This window comes from Saccostrea echinata, unplaced genomic scaffold (assembly GCF_033153115.1).
Source record: "Saccostrea echinata isolate AGI-Se365-2 ecotype Australia unplaced genomic scaffold, CSIRO_AGI_Sech_v1 ptg000042l, whole genome shotgun sequence".
In the NCBI taxonomy this organism is placed as follows: Eukaryota; Metazoa; Mollusca; class Bivalvia; order Ostreida; family Ostreidae; genus Saccostrea; species Saccostrea echinata.
The window spans coordinates 6,043,073-6,066,232 of record NW_026889791.1 but is presented as its reverse complement, the minus strand read 5'-3'; the positions used below and the strand labels follow the sequence as shown (position 1 = coordinate 6,066,232).

Below are 23,160 nucleotides of genomic sequence, written 5' to 3'. Positions count from 1 at the left end.
AATGTAAAATAACAATCAAAAAGCCAATTTTTTGTCACATACACAAGAGAAGATACTCAATCCAGGTCTAGATTTTATCATTTATACCCCTTTTACCATATTGAAGCATAAAAAACTATAATTTCTTGTGCTTATGTATTTTAGAAAGTCTTTTAAGGTGTAATGATATTTTCTTTTTTCAAAAGAAATTTTACCAATAAAAATTCTTGTACTTTTTAATCCAATTGTCTATTGCCACTTCAGGATTTTGAATTAGAATGCATGTGCAATATGATGAATATAAGTGAAAAATATGTAGTTGAATTTTTCCAAAAATTTCCAGTTTGGTGGTCATTTTTTTTAAATTCACCCCTATAACCACTGCGCCATGCAGGTGACCTGTAAAGTATATAATGAAAAAAAAAATGTTTTTTCATGATTTAACATTTTTTAATAAGGATACTGCAATACTCTTACATCTTTTGGGATTGTTTAATTTCAAATTTAAAAGATGGATAGTGCTTTTTTTTAAATTTCACTTAAATCAAAGATCACACTGACCTTTATGTAAGGTGTGACATACTTTCTACCTAAGATGAATTAATTGGCCAAGTTTGATTATTCCAGGTCTAATAGTTTTTCTAGTTACGAGCCTGTAAGGATTTTCCATATTTGGCCACAGCATCTTAACAAAAGGTCAGAGCGCCCTATTTTTAATGTGTGACACAACTTCTACCCAAAATGTATCAGCTGACATAGTTTAATAATTCTAGGCCTAATAGTATTACAGTTATGAGCTGGAGATGAAAAAGCTAACAGACAGACAGTGACAGATGACGGACATGAATGCCATAAATAATATGTCCAGTCTTAAGTTGGGCACATAATATTTGAAAAATGAATAGTTTTGTGATAAAAAGTCTTTAAGGTTCAAATTCAAGCTTTTTTGTTTTGCACCTGCTGTATATTTTAAAGAAATCAATTAACCCTTTTCCATATCTTACTCATTAACTTAAATTCAATTTTTGATGTATAAGTGGGGAAAAATAGTCTTTACAAGCCTTATTAGACATAAGGTTCCAGAAGGATTACACAAACCTTATTTTTACGTAATTTGGATTTGTTGTCATAACACCATGCCAGGCAGTGTGAAATTTCTCTCCTTACTAACGATTCCTCAACTTCTCTTGATGTCAGAAACAGGTCAATGTTTGTCAGATCCTGCAAAATAAAAAGTTTTCTATCCTTAACAAGAGGCCTTAAAGTCAGCTGAGTACAAAACAACACTATACAAGAGGCCCAAGGGCCTTGAATCGCTCTTCTGATAAACTGTACATAGATAAACCCTTGAAATTCTAATTCACACTCTGAGAACCTAAGATGATTCTAAGCCAATTAGTACCTGAGAGTTGGTCATGGTGACCTACTTACCAATTGTCATTCTCTGAGGACCCATCAACTAAGTTTGATGATTCTAAGCCAATTAATACCTAAACTCTTTTTTTTAAAAATTATAACCATAAAATTTTATAAGAAGGTCAAAGTGATCTACTTTTCATTTGTCGTACTCCAAGGACCCAAGATGCATCAACTGACAAAGTTTGATGATTCTAAGCCAATTAGTACCTGAAATATTTTATTAAAGCCATAAATTTTGAAAAGTAGGTCACAGTGACCTATTTTTCAGTTGTTTGTACTCCGAAGACCCAAGATACATTGACTGACAAAGTTTGATGATTCTAAGTCAATTAGTACCCAAAATATTTAATTAAAGTCATAAATTTTCAAAAGTAGGTCACAGTGACCTACTTTTCAGTCGACCTACTCCGAAGACCCAAGATGCATCAACTGAAAAAGTTTAATGATTCTAAGCCAATTAGTACTTGAAATATTTAATTACAGTCGTATAAATTGAAAAGTAGGTCACGGTGACCTACTTTTCAGTTGACGTTTTTTGAGGACCCAAGATGCATCAACTTACAAAGTTTTATGATCATAGGCCTCAAAATGTCCAAATTATACCTCTAAAATGCTTTGAAATCGAATGCCTGCAAAGTTCAAAAAGTAGGTCACTGTGACCTACTTTTTAATAAATATGGACCGCTCTCTGACAAAACTGGGCTTAATGACATAAGCGTTGACGTTGAGAAAAACGTGTTTTTTGTGACGTCAAATTTTGGCATCTGAAACGCACATTTTTTTCCCTTTCCACTTTTCGTTCTTCAGTTTTATTTTCAGAGTGAAAGTATAAATAAATACCTATGTTGATCGTCATATCGTGTGTAGAATATGATTCTTTGCCATTTGTTAATATTTTCTTAAGATAACACCAATGAATATTCTAATATTATTACACTGTATTAACTGTTACATGTTTGAATCCTACATGTGCACTTCACGGACAATTTTAAGTTGAATGTACATGATATACAAATGAATTTATCAAACTTTTGTTCAGTTATTTTCGCTAATTTTAATATCCTAGTATAATGAATAATTAACCATACGCAGAAACAAATAGAGTCAGTGTCAAAATTTCTATTTATACGTAAACCCGCCTCTATGAATATAAAGTGTTATGATCCACCATTTGAACATCACATGCTGAAAAGCCATCTTTATTTACATTACATCACTCGAACCAGACCTCAAAGCGAGAGAAGGGATAACCACAGAAAGAAGAATGGACGATGATTTATCAGTAAGTAATATAAGTATAAAATGTTTATACTTTGAAAGTTTGCATACATGAAAATTGACAATATTAAATGAGTTTAATTATTTTATAATCTTCATGTATTCTCGTAACATACAGCACCTGTTCTATGCAGCGTTTGTAGGTTGGTAGATCGAAATTATTTTTTTTTTCTGAAATTTTCATGTATGAAACTGCAGTTCGTGTCAAGATTTTTTTCTCATTGTATTGCTTGCAGTTCTTCATGTAGACAATTTATATATTCACAAATCAGCACTACTTTTTAAAAAGCAAGTTCCACGTTTGCACTACTGTTGATTTTTTTTTTCTGTGTTTCTTTTAACGCCGGCGTTGCTTCTGGATTCTATGTTATGTATAAAATTCCTGAATATTTCTCTAAAAGAATAATTAAATCAAATCAATATAAACACATAACATATTTTAAGGTTATTCCAATGATAGGATCTAAAGGGGTCCGGACCCTCCCCCGAATTTTGTGGAGTAATCAAATATAGATTGTAAACTAACTGAAAATGACCTTGGACCCTATTCCTCTGCTAAAAAACAAGGACACATATTAAGATAGTAGGATGAGTAATTCTTTGAAGCTTAAGAGGTGAAGGAAAGCGGATCTGCCTTCACACCCCCATCCCCGAACATCCCCTTTACGAAATAAAGTTTTCATGTTTGAAATAGTGTATGTTTTTGTTTGTTTATTTTTTTTTTCTTTTTACTCGTCATCAAATTATGGTCTAGATTAATTTTTACTGGGGTGGAACCCCTCCCCCCCCCCCAGGAAAAAAATTCCTTGATCCTTGCTTGATTCGGATACATAATGAGGGATACAGAGAGAGAGTGGGATACTTATATACCACCTGAACTTTGCAGGAGTGTCGCTAGCCAGGAGTTTGTGATTCACAAATCATTGGCTAGCAAAGATGGACCAAAATAATAACCAAAATATATTTTTAAAAACATTCTCCGTCAAATTTGTCATTCTGTACCTTTGTTAAGAATTCATCCACATATAAACTTAATTACTATAATTGGTCTAGTAGTAGTGTATATTTGTTAGTATCGAATAATTTTTGCAATAAGTATTCTACAAATATGTAGTCACGACTATTGAAAAATCCTTACTAGGTAAATACAATATATTTTATGTTATTTTTGTTCTTTTGGGTGATTATTTTCCACAGCATTTACAATTTGTAAAGTAACTATATATGACTATCATCAGTAAGTAGAAACTAACACGAGTCTGTACAAGCATAGAAAACAAAAGTGTGTAAACAGATACGATTAAACCAAGAAAAAAAAAAAAAAAAAAAAAAAAAATCAGTTTTTACAGTGTACTAATATTTGGGATAGATATAGCATCAAATTAAACTTTAGTTTAATATTAAATTAAATTTTGACATTGAAACAGCCATGTGTTTTTCCTAGTTTCGGTTTATGAATTTCTGAAGATTGAAAGGTGCATGTCATTTTAAGATATACAAATCAGGAAAAGCTGGCAAAAGGGGAGATACTACCATGACAATTTAAAAGCATAGATGTTCACCTAAAATGTGTCTCCGAGATGGTTGATTTGATTTTGATAGAGCATATCATGAAAAGTAACTCAACTGAAACTCCGTTAGAATGGGGGGGGGGGGGGGGGTTGTTGGGTTGACGATAAGTTCATGTCCTAAATCCACTATTCAGGTGCCTGTGGGAAGTTCATTACTTACTTTGTGGTTTGCATTGAAAACAAATAATTCCTATACACCTGCATATATTAAATATATTTTATTGAATTTTACACAAACTTCCATTGCTCATGGAGAGATATGACCTAAAATTGCATAGTAAGAAAAAGAATTATCCTTCATGCTGTACTATATATAATATCCATAAGAACCGGTGAATCGGAGGGGGCAATATTTTTACCATTAAATACTTAAAAATAGAAAACAAAACTTAATTAAAAATTTTACCCCTCAAAAAAAAAATTTACAAAAGAATATACATATAAAGCTGTTACGGTTGTTCCTTTTTCAAAAGTAAATTGACTTGTTTTGGTTTTATTTGTTAACATTTTCTTTTAGGCTGACCCCCCCCCCCCCCTTCAACTAAAAATAGCTCCTACAGCCTGTTCATATTAAGTCAAGTCTACTTTAATCTTATTTCGTTACACTGAATAACATTTTCAAAAATATATGTAGCAAGTTAAAGGGGGAGTTTCGATAAGGCCGTTTTTCGGCCCCTCACGAAATTTTATGAAATTTTGATATTTTGTAGAAAAACTTCTAAACTTCCTAAAAATATGAAAATAATTTATGTTACGCATTTTCCGGTCACGTGATAATTGAAAATTTAAGTATACCCCCATTTCGTATATTTTGGGAGTAGACATTTTCATAGGGAGAAAGTGGATTTTTTAACCGTCAAAATCGTAAATGAAATAGGATAGATATGAATAAAGACATAAATTAACCAATCTCAATTTTTTTTTACGGAAAATTGTGTTTATCTTATGCGAATGTTTTTTTAAGGAGCGATATTTTTCTGGTGTGTCAAATGTTACTTTTCTTTAAAAGAGGATGGATTTAACTTATGAAACGTAAAATATATAGAACAAGAGGCCCATGGGCCTTGAATCGCTCTTCTGATAAACTGTACAACCTATCACTTCTATTTGAAGCCTCGAAGTATCCTGTATATTTACATAAACCCTTGAAATTCCAATTCACACTCTGAGAACCCAAGATGATTCTAAGCCAATTAGTACCTGAGAGTTGGTCATGGTGACCTACTTATCACTTGTCATTCTCTGAGGACCCATCAACTAAGTTTGATGATTCTAAGCCAATTAATACCTAAAATATTTTTTAAAATTATAACCATAAAATTTTATAAGTAGGTCAAAGTGACCTACTTTTCAATTGTTTTACTCCAAGGACCCAAGATGCATCAACTGACAAAGTTTGATGATTCTAAGCCAATTAGTACCTGTAATATTTAATTAAAGCCATAAATTTTCAAAAGTAGGTCACCGTGACCTACTTTTCAGTTGCTGTACTCCGAGGACCAAAGATACACCGACTGACAAAGTTTGATGATTCTAGCCAATAAGTACCCAAAATATTTAATTACAGCCATAAATTTTCAAAAGTAAGTCATGGTGACCTACTTTTCAGTAAACCTACTCTGAGGACCAAAGATGCATCAACTGACAAATTTTGACGATTCTAAGCCAAAAAATTCCTGAAAATATTAAATACAGCCATAAAATTTCAAAAGTAGGTCACCGTGACCTACTTTTCAGTTGTTGTACTCCGAGGACCCATGACGCATCAACTGAAAAAGTTTAATGATTCTAAGCCAATTAGTACCCGAAATATTTGATTAAAGCCATAAATTTCCAAAAGTAGGTCACCGTGACCTACTTTTCAGTTGTTGTACTCCGAGGACCCATGACGCATAAACTGACAAAGTTTGATGATTCTAAGCCAATTAGTACCCGAAATATTTAATTAAAGCCATAAATTTTCTGAAAGTAGGTCACGGTGACCTACTTTTTAGTCGACCTACTCCGAAGACCCATGACGCATCAACTGACAAAGTTTGATGATTCTAAGCCAATTAGTACCCGAAATATTTAATTAAAGCCATAAATTTTCAAAAGTAGGTCACGGCGACCTACTTTTTAGTCGACCTACTCTGTAGACCCAAGATGCATCAACTGACAAAGTTTGATGATTCTAAGCCAATTAGTACCAGAAATATTTAATTAAAGCCATAAATTTTCAAAAGTAGGTCACAGTGACCTACTTTTCAGTCGACCTACTCCGAAAACCCAAGATGCATCAACTGAAAAAGTTTAATGATTCTAAGCCAATTAGTACCTGAAATATTTAATTACAGTCGTATAAATTGAAAAGTAGGTCACGGTGACCTACTTTTCAGTTGACCTTTTTTGAGGACTCAAGATGCATCAACTTACAAAGTTTTGTGATCATAGGACTTAAAATGTCCAAATTATGCCTCTAAAACGCTTTGAAATCGAATGCCTGCAAAGTTCAAAAAGTAGGTCACTGTGACCAACTTTTTAATAAATATGTTTTATGGCCCCAAGATGCATCATCTTTCAAGATTTAATGATTCTAAGCCTCCCCGTATTCGAATTAATGACCTTAATTGTTTTAAAAAAGATTAGCCATAAAATTCAAAAAGTAGGTCAAGGTGACCTACTTTTTAGTTGACGTACTTTGAGGACCCAAGATGCATCAACTGACAAAGTTTGATGATCATAGGCCTTAAATTGTTCAAAATATGCCTCTAAATCATTTTGAAAAAGAATGGCCGCAAAATTTAAAAAGTAGGTCACTGTGACCTACTTTTGAGTCAACATGATATGAGGTCCTTAGATGCACCAACTGACAAGATTTGATGATCCTAGTCCTTATAGTAAGCAAAATATCAACATTTTAATAAAATGTAATTTTTGGTCAACTTTGAAGTGACCTTGAGACCACGCCCTTTGCCCCAGGGTAAATCCCCGTGCAAATTTTAATCTACAACATATCCTCATCCTTTTGTGTAAGTTTGGTGATAATCTGCCCAGTGGTTCTAGAGAAGAAGATTTTTTAGCAACCAGTACTTTTGTTTCTATTTTCCTAATTATCTCCCCTTGTTAAAGGTCACAACCCCAGTTTTAGTATAAAAGGGAGCCCTTGGGCCAAGGATACCCTGTGACAAATTTGACAATAATTGGCCAAGGGGTTCTTGAGTTATGGCCCATATTCTAAAAAGTTTACGCACACCGCACAAATGGCCATAGCATTAGCTCTTTGAGCCTTTGGCTCAGAAGAGCTAAAAATTTAACATCATAATTAATCGACAATTTATACATAAACTTTATAATCAATATTTAACATTTTCCCATACGAAAAATGCAGCCAAATAGTTTTCCTGCGGCCACCACATAAATGACTGGCGGCGACCAGAAACTTATCTGTTGGCCGCAACATAAATAACTAGAATCCGACAAATAAGTTCCTTGCGGTGTAGACATGTAATCTAATAAAACATAAATCTAAAGTTATGAGGTGAAGACCTTATGAAGTGAATTTTTGTATGAAGTGTAGATTTTATCTTTGCTAATAAGGCATGAAACTCCAAGATTTGACTTCAAAGATAAGTTGTAGATGTCGTTAAGATGGCTGGGGGGTTGTGGCCATTTTCAGACTATATTGATCTCCTTCAGAAGAAGAGCTCCATATAAAGATATACAAAAATGATCAAATTTTAAAACAAAAATGTATGAAATTTTTCTTTGCCAAATAATAGTTGACAGCTTAAGATATCATATCTAAAAAATTAAGTTATATCTGATGGTTAATTTGTTGACCCTCCAGCCTCCTTAAAGGCAGAGATTTTAAGCACCGCCTTCAAAAATGCCTGGTCTGTGTACCTCTGTCAATCAAGTGCATTGAGGTATATCATTGGGTGCTACAACTTGATTGGCAAAAACACTACAATTTTATCTGTATATTGCAATGTATTTGATAATATGAATGATATTGATTACAGTCAAAAATATTTTATCATGATACGTAATATGATGGAAAAATCTATAATGCATTAAATTTTCCTTCTCATTATGAAACTTAGAAGTATTTGCCCACATAGATCTGCATTATATTTTCAGCATAACTGAGAGAATCCCAGTCAGGACTTATTTCCTCTTGCTTCTCAAATCTCCATAGATACTTAAGTTTCTACACCATTTCTAGTCACTTCTCATTTAGAGATTTCTAGAATTCATTATATATGATTTGCTAGAACAGAGCGCAGTTCGAAATACATGTGAAAACGCCAAAGATATGTGTTTAATCCGTAACCAAGCAGACATATGCCCCTAGACATCCAGACTTAAAACAAGCCACGTTTCCTATATCAACCACACATAAATATATGGACGCCTCTCTAGCATGTCGGAGCGTGGATTTCTATTTACAAGAAAGTCAAAAATATAACTATGCATGATAAATAACGTTAAGGAATGGACTTGCTCTAAAACTTATTTTTTGTTCAGTCAGTCGGAAAATGTAAGAAAGATGCAGCATCAGAACTATGTCTGGTAATGTGCAATCCTAGATGCATCATCAATGCAAGTTTGGTCACGATGGGGCTTATAGTTATATAAGAATGAGACCCGCTTCAAAATCTTTAACCTGCTCACTTATTAATGAAATGTAGATCATATCCAGCATCTGAAGCAATATAGTAGTGTGCATCATAAAGCAAGTCTGGTCAACAAGTGCTTTCAGCTGCTCTGCTCCAAAAACTTAAACCTGCTTTTAAAACATTTACTTGGACATTCTTTGGCTAAAAATCCAGCATCTGAAACCTGACTGGTGACAAGGAAACACGCTAGATCAGGTGACTCTGATTAATATAGGGCATAGATATACTTGAAAAAAAAATCTTCTTCAAAAACTTTTACCTGGAACACCGATGCCGACGGTATTACGAAAGCTCCCCCAACTTCAAGGAGGTGAGCTAAAAATGTGACGTTAACGTTATACGTTGGCGACAAAAAAAACTGTCGAAATGAAGATAGGATAAGATAATGTTTTCTACTGTTAATGTAATCGAGAATCTTCTTTGATTTAAAAAAATGCTACTTCTGGCCTAGTATTTTAACACAGAGTCAGATCAAGAAACCAGGAGCTTCTAATTTTAGATATGCAAAGAGCTAGGTTCACTTTATGCATAAAATGGCCCTGTAGATAAACCAATTTATCCACTAACACACTATGTCCCTTTCTCAACATCAATTTAAAGTAGAGACTTGGCGCTTTCAGTTTGTATATAAAAGTTTCATCTAAAGAGTCCAGGTACTCGAAAACAGGTTGTGTGAAATTGCAATGTTCTTGAATTTTGCAGAAAATACGTGAATTTGAGAACCTTCAACAAAGAATTAAAATATAAGCACACCCCTCGATCCAAAAATTAAAATATATTTCAAAATCTTAATAAGCAGTTCTTTCGTAATATATTTGCACATTTTGAATCGGAGGTTGTGCTGTATACGAAATATTGAAAAATAGCATCATATTTTGACCATTTTTGAAGAAATATTCGGGATATGTGAATAATGACACAATTCATGACGTCATAATGCATTGACTATCAAGAAATTTACGTCATTTTTAGTAGAAATTCAGTCAGCAAGTGTTCAAGTGATATTTATTGCCTTTTCGACTAAACCTATGCAGTTTTAATTTTTCAGAAATTTACAGGGCCAAAAAAGGCCCTAAGTGGCCCTTGCTCTTTTATGCAATTTTCATTTTTTGGATATGAAGTGCACACGCGACACTCATCATATTTCAAGAAATTAGTGTGCAGAGTATATCTAATTACTGAAAAAAATTAGGTGAGTGTCCCTCATGCACTTCATATTCTAAACATCGATTTTTAAATGCCACCCTCTTATATTTTCCCATAAGCCTAATGTTAACGGATCCGAGGGTACATCTAAGTATGTATCAGCTACGTTGTGAATTCATCTCATATTAACCTTTGAAATGTAAATAACAAATGTTAATATATTTTTCTTGAATTCTAAACTAGTTTTGAAAAAATAAATTGAAATTTATTTTTATGAAAAAAAGTGCGCCGCTGAGCGACCTTATCGAAACTCCCCCTTTATGCATGTAAGTTATTTATTAACTAGGAAAATATTTAAATTGAGTTCTGGTTTATTTACAGGAGCTTGGCAGTTTCAGCGGTCAACACTTCTCCCATACACTGTGTAATAATCCAGTGACATCACAAAAACTGTTTTTCCGATACCAATGAGTTAAACCTCATTATGTTCTCCAAATGGGGTCACTCTATTTCTTGACTCTTTGAAAAAATCCAGATCTTTGGGTTTCGAGTAGACGATATCTTAAAGCAATTTTTTTTAAAATTCTAAACATGAAACTATACTGTGTAAAGATACAAATAATCATGGGCCAGATTCAATTCTTCGAAGTAGTCGTTTTCTCAATACATAACTTACTATTCATACTGATAATTGCAACCGTCAAAACAAGAAACAGTTTATGATTGGAATGCATGTATTTTATGTGGGATATTATGACGGTACAGCAGTACAAACTGTATGATGCAACTTCAACGTCAACGGTCATACACTTTGCAGCATAGCTGGTGGATTTATTTTAATTTAACAAACTTTAGAGACCAACTCCATTGATCAGCTTCAAACAATCGCGGACCAGTTTTCAGTCTCAATCTCGGCTCCCCAGTACCCTGCATGACAGTGGCTGAAATGGAAGACTTTCCTAAACCTCTAAGGGGAATACAAAAGTACCACTGATCTCAAAGTACATAGCCTGGTATTGTGTCCGTAGAAGAATGAGTTTCATAAGCAGAAGTGAGGATCAGCATATTAAAAGACAAGATATCGTAACCAGGATAATTAGATTAAGTTGATATATTTATTGTAGTCATTCACTGTGCAACATGTACAAATACACCCACTTAATAATTTAATAAATGTCCTTAGTGATATTTTTATTCAAAATGTGTAAGGATAATTCTATTTCATCATCAAATTAATCTTAGTCTCTTTTTCTAAGACGTCATTTTTTTTAAAAAAAGGATGACGTTATTGAAAAACGTCAATGACGTTTTTGTTTCATTACAACATGTTGTTTTCAAACACGTATATTTTTAAAACTATATTAAATTAAATCCTCAAATTTTGACTGTGTGTCCTAAATTTATTGTAAATTTGAAATATTTGAAAAAGTCAATTTCGAGAATTTTGTCATTAAGACCCCTTTTCCCAGAGAACGCTCCATATATTTTATGGCCCCAAGATGCATCATCTTACAAAATTTAATGATATTCTAAACCTCTCAGTATTCGAATTAATGGCCTTAATTGTTTTGAAAAATATTAGCCATAAAATTCAAAAAGTAGGTCAAGGTGACTTACTTTTTAGTTGACATACTCCGTGGTCCCAAGATACATCAACTGACAGAGTTTGATGATCATAGGTCTTCAATTGTTCAAAATATGCCTCTAAATCATTTTGAAAAAGAATGGCCGCAAAATTTGAAAAGTAGGTCACCATGACCCACTTTTGAGTCAGCATGATGTGAGGTCCTTAGATGCATCAACTGACAAGATTTGATGATCCTAGTCTTTATAGTAAGCAAAATATCAACATTTTAATAAAATATAATTTTTGGTCAACTTTGAAGTGACCTTGAGACCACGCCCTTTGCCCCAGGGTGATGCCTTGAACAATTTTTAATCTTCAACATATCCTCCTCCTTTTGTGTAAGTTTGGTGACAATCTGTCCAGTGGTTCTTGAGAAGAAGATTTTTTAGCAACCAGTACTTTTGTTTCTATTTGCCTCATTATCTCCCCTTGTTTAAGGGTCACAACCCTAGTTTTAGTATAAACGGGGGCCCTTGGGCCAAGGATACCCTGTGACAAATTTGACAATAATTAGCCAAGGGGTTCTTGAGTTATGGCCCATATTCTAAAAAGTATTACTACGTAAAAATTTGATTATCCATTGTGGCTTTTCCCTAACCCTGGGGGGTCATGATTTGAACAAACTTGAACCTACACTACCTGAGGATGTCTCCACAAAAGTCTCATCTTTCTTGGCCCAATGGTTCTGGAGAAGAAGATTTTTAAAGATTTTTTCTATGTATTTCTATGTAAAACTTTGATTGTCCATTGTGGCCCAACCCTACCCCTGGGGGTTATGATTTTAACAAATTTGAGTCTACACTACTTGAGGATGTTTCCATATAAGTTTCATCTTACCTGGTACAGTGGTTTTTGATAAGAAGATTTTCAAAAGATACCGTTTATTTTTACTAATTCTTAATTATCTCCCCCTGGAAGAAGACGTGGCCCTTCATTTGAACAAACTTGAATAACCTTTAGGCCAAACAAAAAAATATGTGTGGTTCCGGTTACACTTCCAAAAAAATTAGGGTAGGTAGGTAGGGATTTTTTTTTTTTTTTTTTTTTTTTTAACAAAATGATTTTCTTAATTTTTCCTAAATAATACCTATCACTGCTTTGCAAATGGCATTTAGATGTGGTGTGATAATATACTAGTCAATATTGGTAGGGGACACCTACATGCTAGCTTGCTTTGGATTTAACACTATTAAACACTTGCACTATGTTTTGCAAGGAGGCCGTCATTGCTGAAACTAAAACTTAAGCTGGATCCATTGATGGAAATTGGGGGAAATTCCGGAAAAAATATGAAAATTGCCAAAAAAAAGTAGATATTATAGTGAACTAAAATTTGGTCATTTCGCCAATTATTTAGTGGACTAAAAATTGGTCGTTATTCCGATTTTATCTAAATTTTGTGGACAACCATTTCAACCTTGACCAGTTACCAGAAACCAACAGCGGCCCACGATAAAATGATTAAGTAATAACCTTATACCCTCGGTTTCGTTACATTATTTTTGTCTCATTTTTATATTTATCTATTATTTACAGGTCTACCTGATCATTAAAACTAAGAAAGTACTTTTTGTATTATAAAATAAAAAATCTTGCATAATTCTCTTATTCTATTAACCTTTCAAATACATTTTTTAGTGATTAATTATCAAAGGTGAATGGAAAAGGGGAACAACTTTTCTCAGTAGAATACAAATTAATAGAGCCCTGCCCAGGACCAGAATGCTTGGCCAAATGGTCCAGATGTTAAACAAGAGGCCCAAGGGCCTTAACGGTCACCTGAACATAATACAACCATCCACAGAGGTGTATTATACAATAAAAATCCTTGCATAATTTTCTTTTTCTATTAACCTTTCAAGTACATTATTTACAGTGCACTGGCCAGGACCAGAACACTTGACCAAATGGTCCAGATGTTCAAAAATTTTAAAAGAAATAATGTATTTTTACTAAAGATTCAGTATATTATCAATAGAGCCCCCCCCCCCCCCCCCAATGAGAAACATCAGAGCCTCTGACCCTGGGACCTGAAGTTTCCTCATCATAACAATCACTTTGTTTATCTGCTTAACACTAAGGAGCAGACAGGATTATTTAATAGAATTAATGGATTTTCACTATATTATTAAGAGCTAGACCCCATCCTTACACCAGCACATCTGACCCAGGGGTCATGAAATTCACTACTCTGGAAGAACAGGGGTTGAAATATACGGTAGCCCGATGCCCAGGGCTAGTCATTTTAAGACTCGGACTAGCTAATTTAAATGTAATGATAGTCCGATGGACTAGCAGAATGGAAATAAAAATTCTTGTCACTTTACTTTTGCTTTTCCTTGTAGACTGGTTTCTTTTGAATGAGAACTACATTGTAGTTAATTTTTTTTCTGTCACCACAGCGTTTGAAACTTTCATTTAACTTGTTATGTTTTCATTTTACATAAAAAAAACTTGAGTTAGTTAGTTTGATGTTTGGGCAAGTAATTGTTTACTTATCAGTAGCCCCTGGGCTAGTGGGTTTTCCAGGAATATTTCAACCCCTGAAGAAGCACTCTTGCTCATCATAACTATATACTTAGCTTCTTTGCTTTTTAACCAGAAGCAGACAAAAATAGTTTCAAAGAAATTTTGCTTTTTCACTATATATTTTATAGAACCCCCCATCCCACCTTTTCACCAGAACCCTTGACCCTGGGGCCTTAAAATTTATAATTTTGGAAGAGGCATCCTTGCATATCAAAACAATGTACTTAGTTTGTTTAAATAATATCCAGGGGCAGAGAAGAAGATTTTGGAAGAAATAATTCAACTGAATTACTATAGGATCTATATAGCCCCGTGCTAGCACCAGAACCCTTGTCCCTGGTGCCATGAAATTCACAATTTTTGAAGAGGCATCCTTGCTTATCATAACAATGTACTTAGTTTGTTTAAATGATACCCAGGAGCAGAGAGGAAAATTTTTAAAGAATTAATGCATTTTCAATATATATAATCAATAGAGCTGACCATGAAGCTTCTTGAGATATTGTTTGGAAACAAAAGTGTTACACACAGACAGAATGTATGATTTTTTGACCTTGATCTTTATCCTTTTGACTTTAAAATCAATAGGGGTCTTCCTTAGGCCATAGGGAGTTGTGATAAAAAATTTCATTGCAAAAAGCTGAAAGGCTTTTCGAGATATAGCCTTGTCAGGCTAGAGTAACAGATAGACAAATGGATGGGCAGACCCAAATCAATATCCCCCACTTTCAGTGAAAGCGGGAGATGAGAAGTTTATGATAACAACTATGACAACAACAGACAACAACATACAACAGAAAATTTTGAACAGAAAAACAAGAGGCTCATGGGCCACATCGACGACAGAAAAATTTTGAACAGAAAAACAAGAGGCTCATAGGCCAAATTGCTCACCTGAGTCAATATGGCCCTGCTGTTCTTCATCATCAAATTTCTTCTCCTACATATTCATATGTAAAGCTTTGATCACCTGTTTTAGCCACACCCTACCCACCAGGGGTCATGTTTTGAAAAAAACTGAATCTACACTATCTGAGGATACTTCCATATTCATACGACTAATCATGGCTTTGCTGTTCTTGAAAATAGAATTTTAATGAAGTCTGCCGCCCTACCCTGGGGAGGGGGGGCATGATTTGAACAAACTTGCATCTTCACTACCTGGGGATGCTTCCATGTCAATATGTCTCGCTGCATGGTCGGAAGGTTGTGTGTTTGAATCATGCCCGCGACTGACCTAAGTTGATAAAATATAGGTAGCAACTGTTCCTTCTCCAAGCACTCGGCACTTTGAAGTGAAAGTTGCAGGTCATTCAGATGAGACCTTAAAAATCAAGGCCCCTTGTCACGGTAGGCGCTGGTACGATAAAGAACCCTCACTGCTCAATGGCCCTGAGTGCCTAGTAAAGGTCTAAATTTGAAGCTCTTCACCGGTATATGATGACGTCTCTATATGGTGAAAAATTCTCAAATGAGACATAAAACAACATACAATCAATCCATGTCAATATGAATGATCATGGCTTTCTTGTTTCAAAAGGATTCTTAAAGATTTTTTCCTATATATGTTCATATGTAAAACTTTGATCCCCTGTTATGGCCCATCCCTACTACTGGAAGATGACTTGAACAAACTTGAATCTACAATACTTGAGGATGCCTCGATATCAATATGACTAATCAAGGCATTGTTGTTCAAAGATTTTTAAAAGATTTTTCCTATATATTCCTATATAAAATTTGGTCCCCCATTGTGGCCACACCCTACCCCAGGGTTCATGATTTGAACAAATTTAATTCTACACTACCTTTGGATGCCTCTATATCAATACATCTAATCGTGGCTTTGTTGTTTTTGAGAAGATTTTTAAAGATTTTTCCTATATCGTGTATATATTCCTATGTAAAACTTTGATCCCCCGTTGTGACCCCACCCTACCCTCAGGGGTCATGATTTGAACAAACTTGAATCTACACTATCTAAAGATGCTTTTATATCAATATCAAAAGGTCTAATTGTGTCTTTGTTGTTCTTGAGAAAAAGATTTTCAAAATTTTTTCCCTATATTTTCCCATGTAAAACTCTGATCCCCCATTGTGGCCCCAAACTACACCCAGGGGTCACGATTTGTACAAACTTGAAACTACACTACCTGACGATGCTTCCATATTAATATGTCATTGACTAATTGTGGCTTTGTTGTTCTTGAGAAGATTTTTAAAGTTTTTTTTTTTTTTTTTTTTTTTTTTTTTATATTCATATATATTCCTTTGTAAAACTTTGATCCCCCATTGTGGCCAGACTCTTCCCCTGGGAGTCATGACTTGAACAAATTGAATCTACACTATGTAATGAAAGTTTCATGTAAGTTTCCTCTTTTCTGGCCCAATGGTTCTTAAGAAGATTTTTAAAAGTTGACACCAAATTTTTCACCAATTCTTATTTATCTCCCCTTGGAAGAGGGCAAAGAGGGCAAGGACCTTCATTTGAAAAAACTTGAATCCCTTTCACCAAGGGATGCTTTGTTGATAATGGCACAGTGGTTCTTGAGAAGACGTCACAAAAGTAAAAGGTTTACAGATGGACAGACAAACGGATGCCAGACAAAATGTGATCAGAAAAGCTCACTTAGCTTTCAGCTCAGGTGAGCTAAAAAGTATGTCATTGTAGCCTACTTTTTATAAATATGTATTATGGCCCCAAGCTGCAACAACTAACAAGGTTTGATGACCCTGGGCCTCCTAGTATTAAAACTAAGTCAAACTACAAGGTCAAGAATAAGAGAATGAAAATGCTGGTACCCAAAGGAAGATTTAATCACAAGGAATATACCCGTAAAATACTGAGTATGAAAGCCCTTACAGCAACCATTCAGAAATTGTTGTCAAGGTTAATGTTTATCAAAAGTTAGTCAAACTACAAGGACAAGGTCATGATGTCAAAAATATTTGTATTTAAGAAAAAGGTCTTGTCACAAGGAATACACCTGTAATATATGAAAGCCCTAGCACCAAGCATTCAAAAGTTATATCCACAGGTAAAATTTTTCAAAAGAAGGTCAAACTCAATAGTCAAGGTCAAAAGGTCATAAATATTTGTACCCAAGGGAAGGTCTTATCACAAGGAATACACTTGTGAAGTATGAAAGCCCTAGCAAAACAACCATTCAAAATTAATGGCCAAGGTTAAGGTCAAATGACACATTCCTAGAAAATATATAATTTTTCCCAAGAATTTGTCATTAAAGTTTAACTTCTTAAACAAGTTTCCTCACCAAAAATTGAGATACCTTACCAGACATTTGGGCAAGATACCAGAGGATGATATTTCTTATATAATCCTTATGGGTAATCTTTTGAATTGCCAATGTCACAATTTTTGGTGTACTTATTTTTTTTATCATATTGAAAACAATTTAGAAATCACAAAAGAATGACGATTATGAATAATTTTTGACATAATACCAAGGTATACAAAATATATATTTAAGGAACGTGTCGTCTGACCTTAAGGTTTGATAAAAATTTGCATAAGTGGGTCAAACTCCAAGGTCAAGAGATCAAAAATGTTGGGTAGGATGGGCCTTCCCCAATCATTTCCCCTTGTTTAAGGGTCATATTCCTATATCTTTTTAAAACTTACTTGAAACTGAGCCAAAAACAAGAGGTCCAGGGGCCACATCGCTCACTCTGGCTAGGAAAAAGCAGAAATCAGTTCAGTCTTGAAAAGTCTCGATATAAAATTTGTTTGGAAGGGGGGGGGGGTTGATTTGAATGAATTGGAATCTATGCTTCATAGGGATGCTTTTGAATTAATATGACAAATAATGACTTTGCTTTCTTAAGAAGACAATTTTTATTGATTAATCATTTGTATTCCTTAGTATAACTATGATCCCCTGTTATGGCCCCTCTATTCTCCTGGGGGGTCATGATTTGAACAAAATTTGAATCTACATTACCCTAGGATACTTCATTTTAACATAACTAATTATGGCTTTGCTGTTCTTGAGAAGAAGATCTTTAAAGATTTTTTCCTATGTATTCCTATGCAAAACTTTGATGGCCCATTGTGGCCCCACCCTACCCCAGAGGGTCATGATTTGAACAAACTTGAATCTACACTACCTGAGGATACTTACATATAAATATGACCAATCATGGCTTTGCTGTTCTTGAGAAGAAGATTTTTAAAGATTTTTCCTGTGTATTCCTATGTAAAACTTTGATCGCCCATTGTGGCCCAACCCTACCACTTGGGGGCTATGATTTAAACAAACTTGAATCTACACTACCTGAGGATACTTCCATATAAAAATGATCAATCATGGCTGTGCTGTTCTTGAGAATAAGATTTTTGAAGATTTGTCCTATGTATTCCTATGTAAAACTTTGATCCCCCATTGTTGCCCCACCATACCCCTGGGGGCATGATTGGAACAAACTTGAACCTACACTACATAATGATGCTTTCATATAAATATGATCAATCATGGCTTTGCTGTTTTTGAGAAGATTTTTAAAAATTTTTCCTATATATTCCTATATAAAACTTTCATCATCCATTATGGCCCCACCCTATCCCTGGGGGTCATGATTTGAACAAACTTGAATCTACACTACCTGGGGATGCTTCCATAGAAGTTTCATATTTTTTGAGAAGATTTTCAAATCATGCCATTTATTTTTTAAGAATTCTTAATTATCTCCCCTTGGAAGAAGATGTGGCCCTTTATTTGAATAAACTTGAATCACCTTTACCCAAGGACACTTTGTGGCAAGTTTGGTTGAAAATGGCCCAGTGGTTCTTGAGAAGATGAAAATGTGAAAAGTTTACGACAATGAAGACAATGACGACATACAACGGACAAATTTCAATCAGAAAAGCTCACTTCAGCCTTTGGCTCAGGTGAGCTAACAAGTGAGAGCAAGAGAGCTTAATGTAGAATTCTACAAATCTGACACTACCATAAGACCACCCATTTTGAACACATCTGCATTCCCAACAAAACTATTTTTATATGGGTATATGAATGCTTGGATTCATTTCAAAGCACTTAGATATAAATACTGTGTGACATCAGAACAACACCATACTCATTACCTGGATATCAGAATGCTGTGCCAACATGATAGCTGTGTTATAGTATCCAGAACGTAGGAAATATTCCACCAGCATTCTGTCTAGCCTTTTCTTCTGCCAAAGAGGACGAGTGTGTGGCTGTAGGCATTCTGCCTCCTTTAAGTGCTCTACTCGACGTTTTATCACTTTTGCTGCCTCAAGTTCCTCGTTTATGCTTTCTTCTGCCTAAAGCAAAGCAGGATAGAAACACATTACAGCATGAAAACAACTCTTTTAAGCAAAGCAGGATAGAAACACATTAGAACATGAAAACAACTCTTTTAAATGCTGACAAATTAAACTGAACAGTTTTTAACAAATCCTGTGAGTCAGATGCCTTGGGCCTGGTAAAGTTGGATGCATGCTCATAAAACTTGCCCAAGGGGTATGTGAATTCAGTGTTGCAAGCTTCAGTATTGTTTAATTAAGGTCTTATGTCACTTTCTTGAAATATCTGTTTTGTATCTCTGCGTAATATACAACATATTAATCATAATTATCATCATCTTTCTAAACTCTTTTTCAAAATTATTAAAAAAAAGATGTGTTTGTGAAACACTGATGCCCCCGTATGGCAACTTATAGCAAAGGTTAAACTTTCTCAAATGCAAATCAAATATGTTGGTACCCAAAGTAAGGGCTTGTCTCGAGGAATAAACTTGTGAAATATGAAAGCCCTAGCAGCAACTATTGAATAGATATGGAAAATTTTTTTTTTCCAAAAGTTATGTCAAACATTTAGGTCAAGGTCAAATGGTCAAAATTAATGGTGCCCAAGGAAAGGCCTTCTCCCAAGAAATACACAGGTGAAATATGAATATATACGTTTGGCGGGGCATTTATGTCCTATGGACATATTTTTAGTTTTCAAATCATGACCTCTGAGGATAGGGTCATGCCACAATAAGGAATCAAAGTTTTATATAGGAATAAAATGGAAAAAAATCTTCAAAATTCTTCTTTTCAAGAACAACAAAAGCATGATTAATATGGAAATATTCTCAAGAAGTGTAGATTCAAGTTTGTACAAATCATGACCCCATGGGTTAGGGAGGGGCCATTTTTTTCCTGCCCCTATTTGCCATCCATATGAATATGCAAATTTTAAAACCATCTTTATACACATCCACAGGACAAAATCAATCATCTTCCAAATGATCATGATTTAAGGCTAATGCATAAAATATAAGGGAAGTTCTGGGAACCAGGGTGTTTAAACATCTTAAATATTTTTTTTTTTAAATTTGACCCCCATTTGATCCCCAGGGTGAAAATAAAAATTCTGAAACCTTACTGCACATCTACAGGACACCACCAACCATCTCCCAAAAGATGATAAGGCTACTTTGTAAAATGTAAGAGGAGTTCAGGGAACCAGGGGCTTTTTGCATAAAAAACATCATTTTTTGATCCCCATTTGACCCCCAGGGTGAAAATAAAAATTCTGAAACCTTACTGCACATCTACAGGACACCACCAACCATCTCCCAAAAGATGATTAGGCTACTGTGTACAATGTAAGAGGAGTTCAGGGAACCAGGGGCTTTTTGCATAAAAAAACATTCATTTTAATGCTCAGCTTGTTGCAGATTTTATATATATAAAAGTTTAAACTTGAGAGGTAATTTTCAATTTTTCAAACTATAAAACTGTACAACATTTGTGTTGCCATGGCAACAGATGCCTAGGTATTTAGATTTGCTTTTAAAGTTTTTTTGTATACTACATATCTTTAATAATTAGCATAAACTCTGTTGTAGATGATATCAGTATTCCTTTTGTCAAAATATTCTTCTAAAAATGTTAAAATTGAATCTAATTTTCTTAACTTATGGTGGTTTCCATGGCAACACATAGCAAGGGAAAAAATAATAGTTTTGTTGGTCAAACATCATTTTCATATATGTAAAAGTTGTGTACTATGAACACTTTTTACAACCAATAAAAGAAAACAGGAGGTTAAAATTTTAAGTTTCCATCTGAAGCTTGATGATTCGTGACATCTCTCAAGTAGATTGTGATTTTTTTAAATCCCATCCATTTCTGTTTAAAATCTTGAAAATCTTTTAGAAAGGTCTGGAAACACATTTTTATAAGACATGTTTTTAAAAGAAACAGATTATAGCAATTTCCTGCTTACTGTCAATTTTATTCATAAAACTGGCTCTACCCTATAGCCTTTGAATGGGTCAACCTACACCAAGTGTCTTGAATTTAAATCACAATAACATTAGAACGGGTACATGTACTAGCAGCATGAAAATAAAGGATAAATGCGGGCGTTTAATATTCTGTATATAGATAAAATGTGCAGTAAATATTAAATTTGAAATCAAATACACTGAATACATATATTTATTACTACGTAAGTGTTAATTATTCAATAATTTGTTGTATAATGCACGGTGATAGCATAGATTAAATATTGTACAGGCTAGCAGTCTGTTAAACCCCTGTCACATTGGACTATGTCCTCACGGTGATTGCACGACATCCATAAAAAATGCAAAACGCTGAGGTGAGTGCAGTAGAGTCTCGTACAGCACCGAGACAATGCAGCGAGATCTCCACTGAACATGGTAGGGTCGCAAAGGGTCTCCTAGAATGCCAGAGGATGGCACAAACTTTGGGCATGCACAAAATATGCACCATACGATCGCCTTCCGATAAGAACGCAGTAGAAACGTAGTATGATCGCCCTAGCAGTGAGGTGAGATCTCTTAACAACGCAGTGGGAGCTCTGTATGCACGCCGTGAAGAAGCACATGATCGCAGCATGAATGCAGTGAGTCCTTGGAGATGTCACTGCTTTTCTAAACATTTTATGGTGCTTCTAACAAGATTAATCATTTTGTGATTTTTTTGACTGCAATTACACAGAGACAACAAGGAGTTGTCACTGCAATCATTTCTACCGCGTCCGTATGTGATTACAATGTGCGTTCACGGCGTTGTTAGAGCGTTGTCAGCCAGCTCGAAAACAAGAGCAATGGCATCATATTTAATCAGCAATAATTCTAACATATTTGTTGCACCCTGACCAGGAGCATGGGAGTAGAATTGGGAAGTAAAAATTACACCAGAACTTGTTCTGTTGCTTCAGTGGAGATGCGGTGAAATTACTTAAATTTTTTAACAACTTTTCAGTGTGTTTATTTTTTTTTTTTTACATTCATAATAAAATCAAAGGAAAGATAAAAACACATCTGAATTGATATAATTGAAAAAAAAGAAGGGTTTTAATAATAAAACTATCAATAATTTAGTACTGAATGATTCAAATAGAAAATTTTCAATTGAAGAATATTTCTTGGCATCAGTAGAAGTCTTTTCATCATGTAACTTGAGTCTTTAAAAAAAAAAGTGTTACACTCCTTCTGAATATATATCCAGAGTGAGGAACGCATTGTGAACGTATTGTGAATGCAGCCAGCGCAGTGAGAACGCTGTGAAGGCGAGGTGACAACTCCTAACATGCCATGAAAGCTCTGCGGAAGCGCAGTCAACCGCAAAGAGATCTCTGCAGGAATGCAGTAGCATGCCGCGAGAATGCCATAGAAACACATTGGTCACCGTAGGGACACCGTGACATCTTCACATTGTGAAAATTTTACAGAAATTTCTGCAATTTCCCTGCGATTCCACTGCGATTTTAATAACTGTAATAACTCTGTGTAGATGCAGCTTGGTGTGACAGGGCCCTTAAAGACAAATAGGAAAAATGACATGAAAAATTAATTTAATTTTCAGTGAGTACTCGACTATTGTTCGACTAAAGCCTCCGACTATTCAACTAAGCTAACCGAGTAAAATTGACATCCCTCGTAA

At 34.5% G+C, this 23,160-nt stretch overlaps 1 protein-coding gene across 1 annotated transcript in view; it reads right to left on the bottom strand.

Moving 5' to 3' along the window:
- Nucleotides 1-23,160, bottom strand: part of LOC133200991 (E3 ubiquitin-protein transferase MAEA-like) — a 199,305-nt gene that overhangs the window by 92,671 nt on the left and 83,474 nt on the right. The window contains exons 3-4 of the mRNA XM_061336798.1: nt 19,315-19,518; nt 1,078-1,200 (exon numbers count right to left, since the gene is read on the bottom strand). Coding sequence (XP_061192782.1) covers nt 1,078-1,200; nt 19,315-19,518 — 327 coding nt within the window. The remainder of the gene's footprint in view (nt 1-1,077; nt 1,201-19,314; nt 19,519-23,160) is intronic.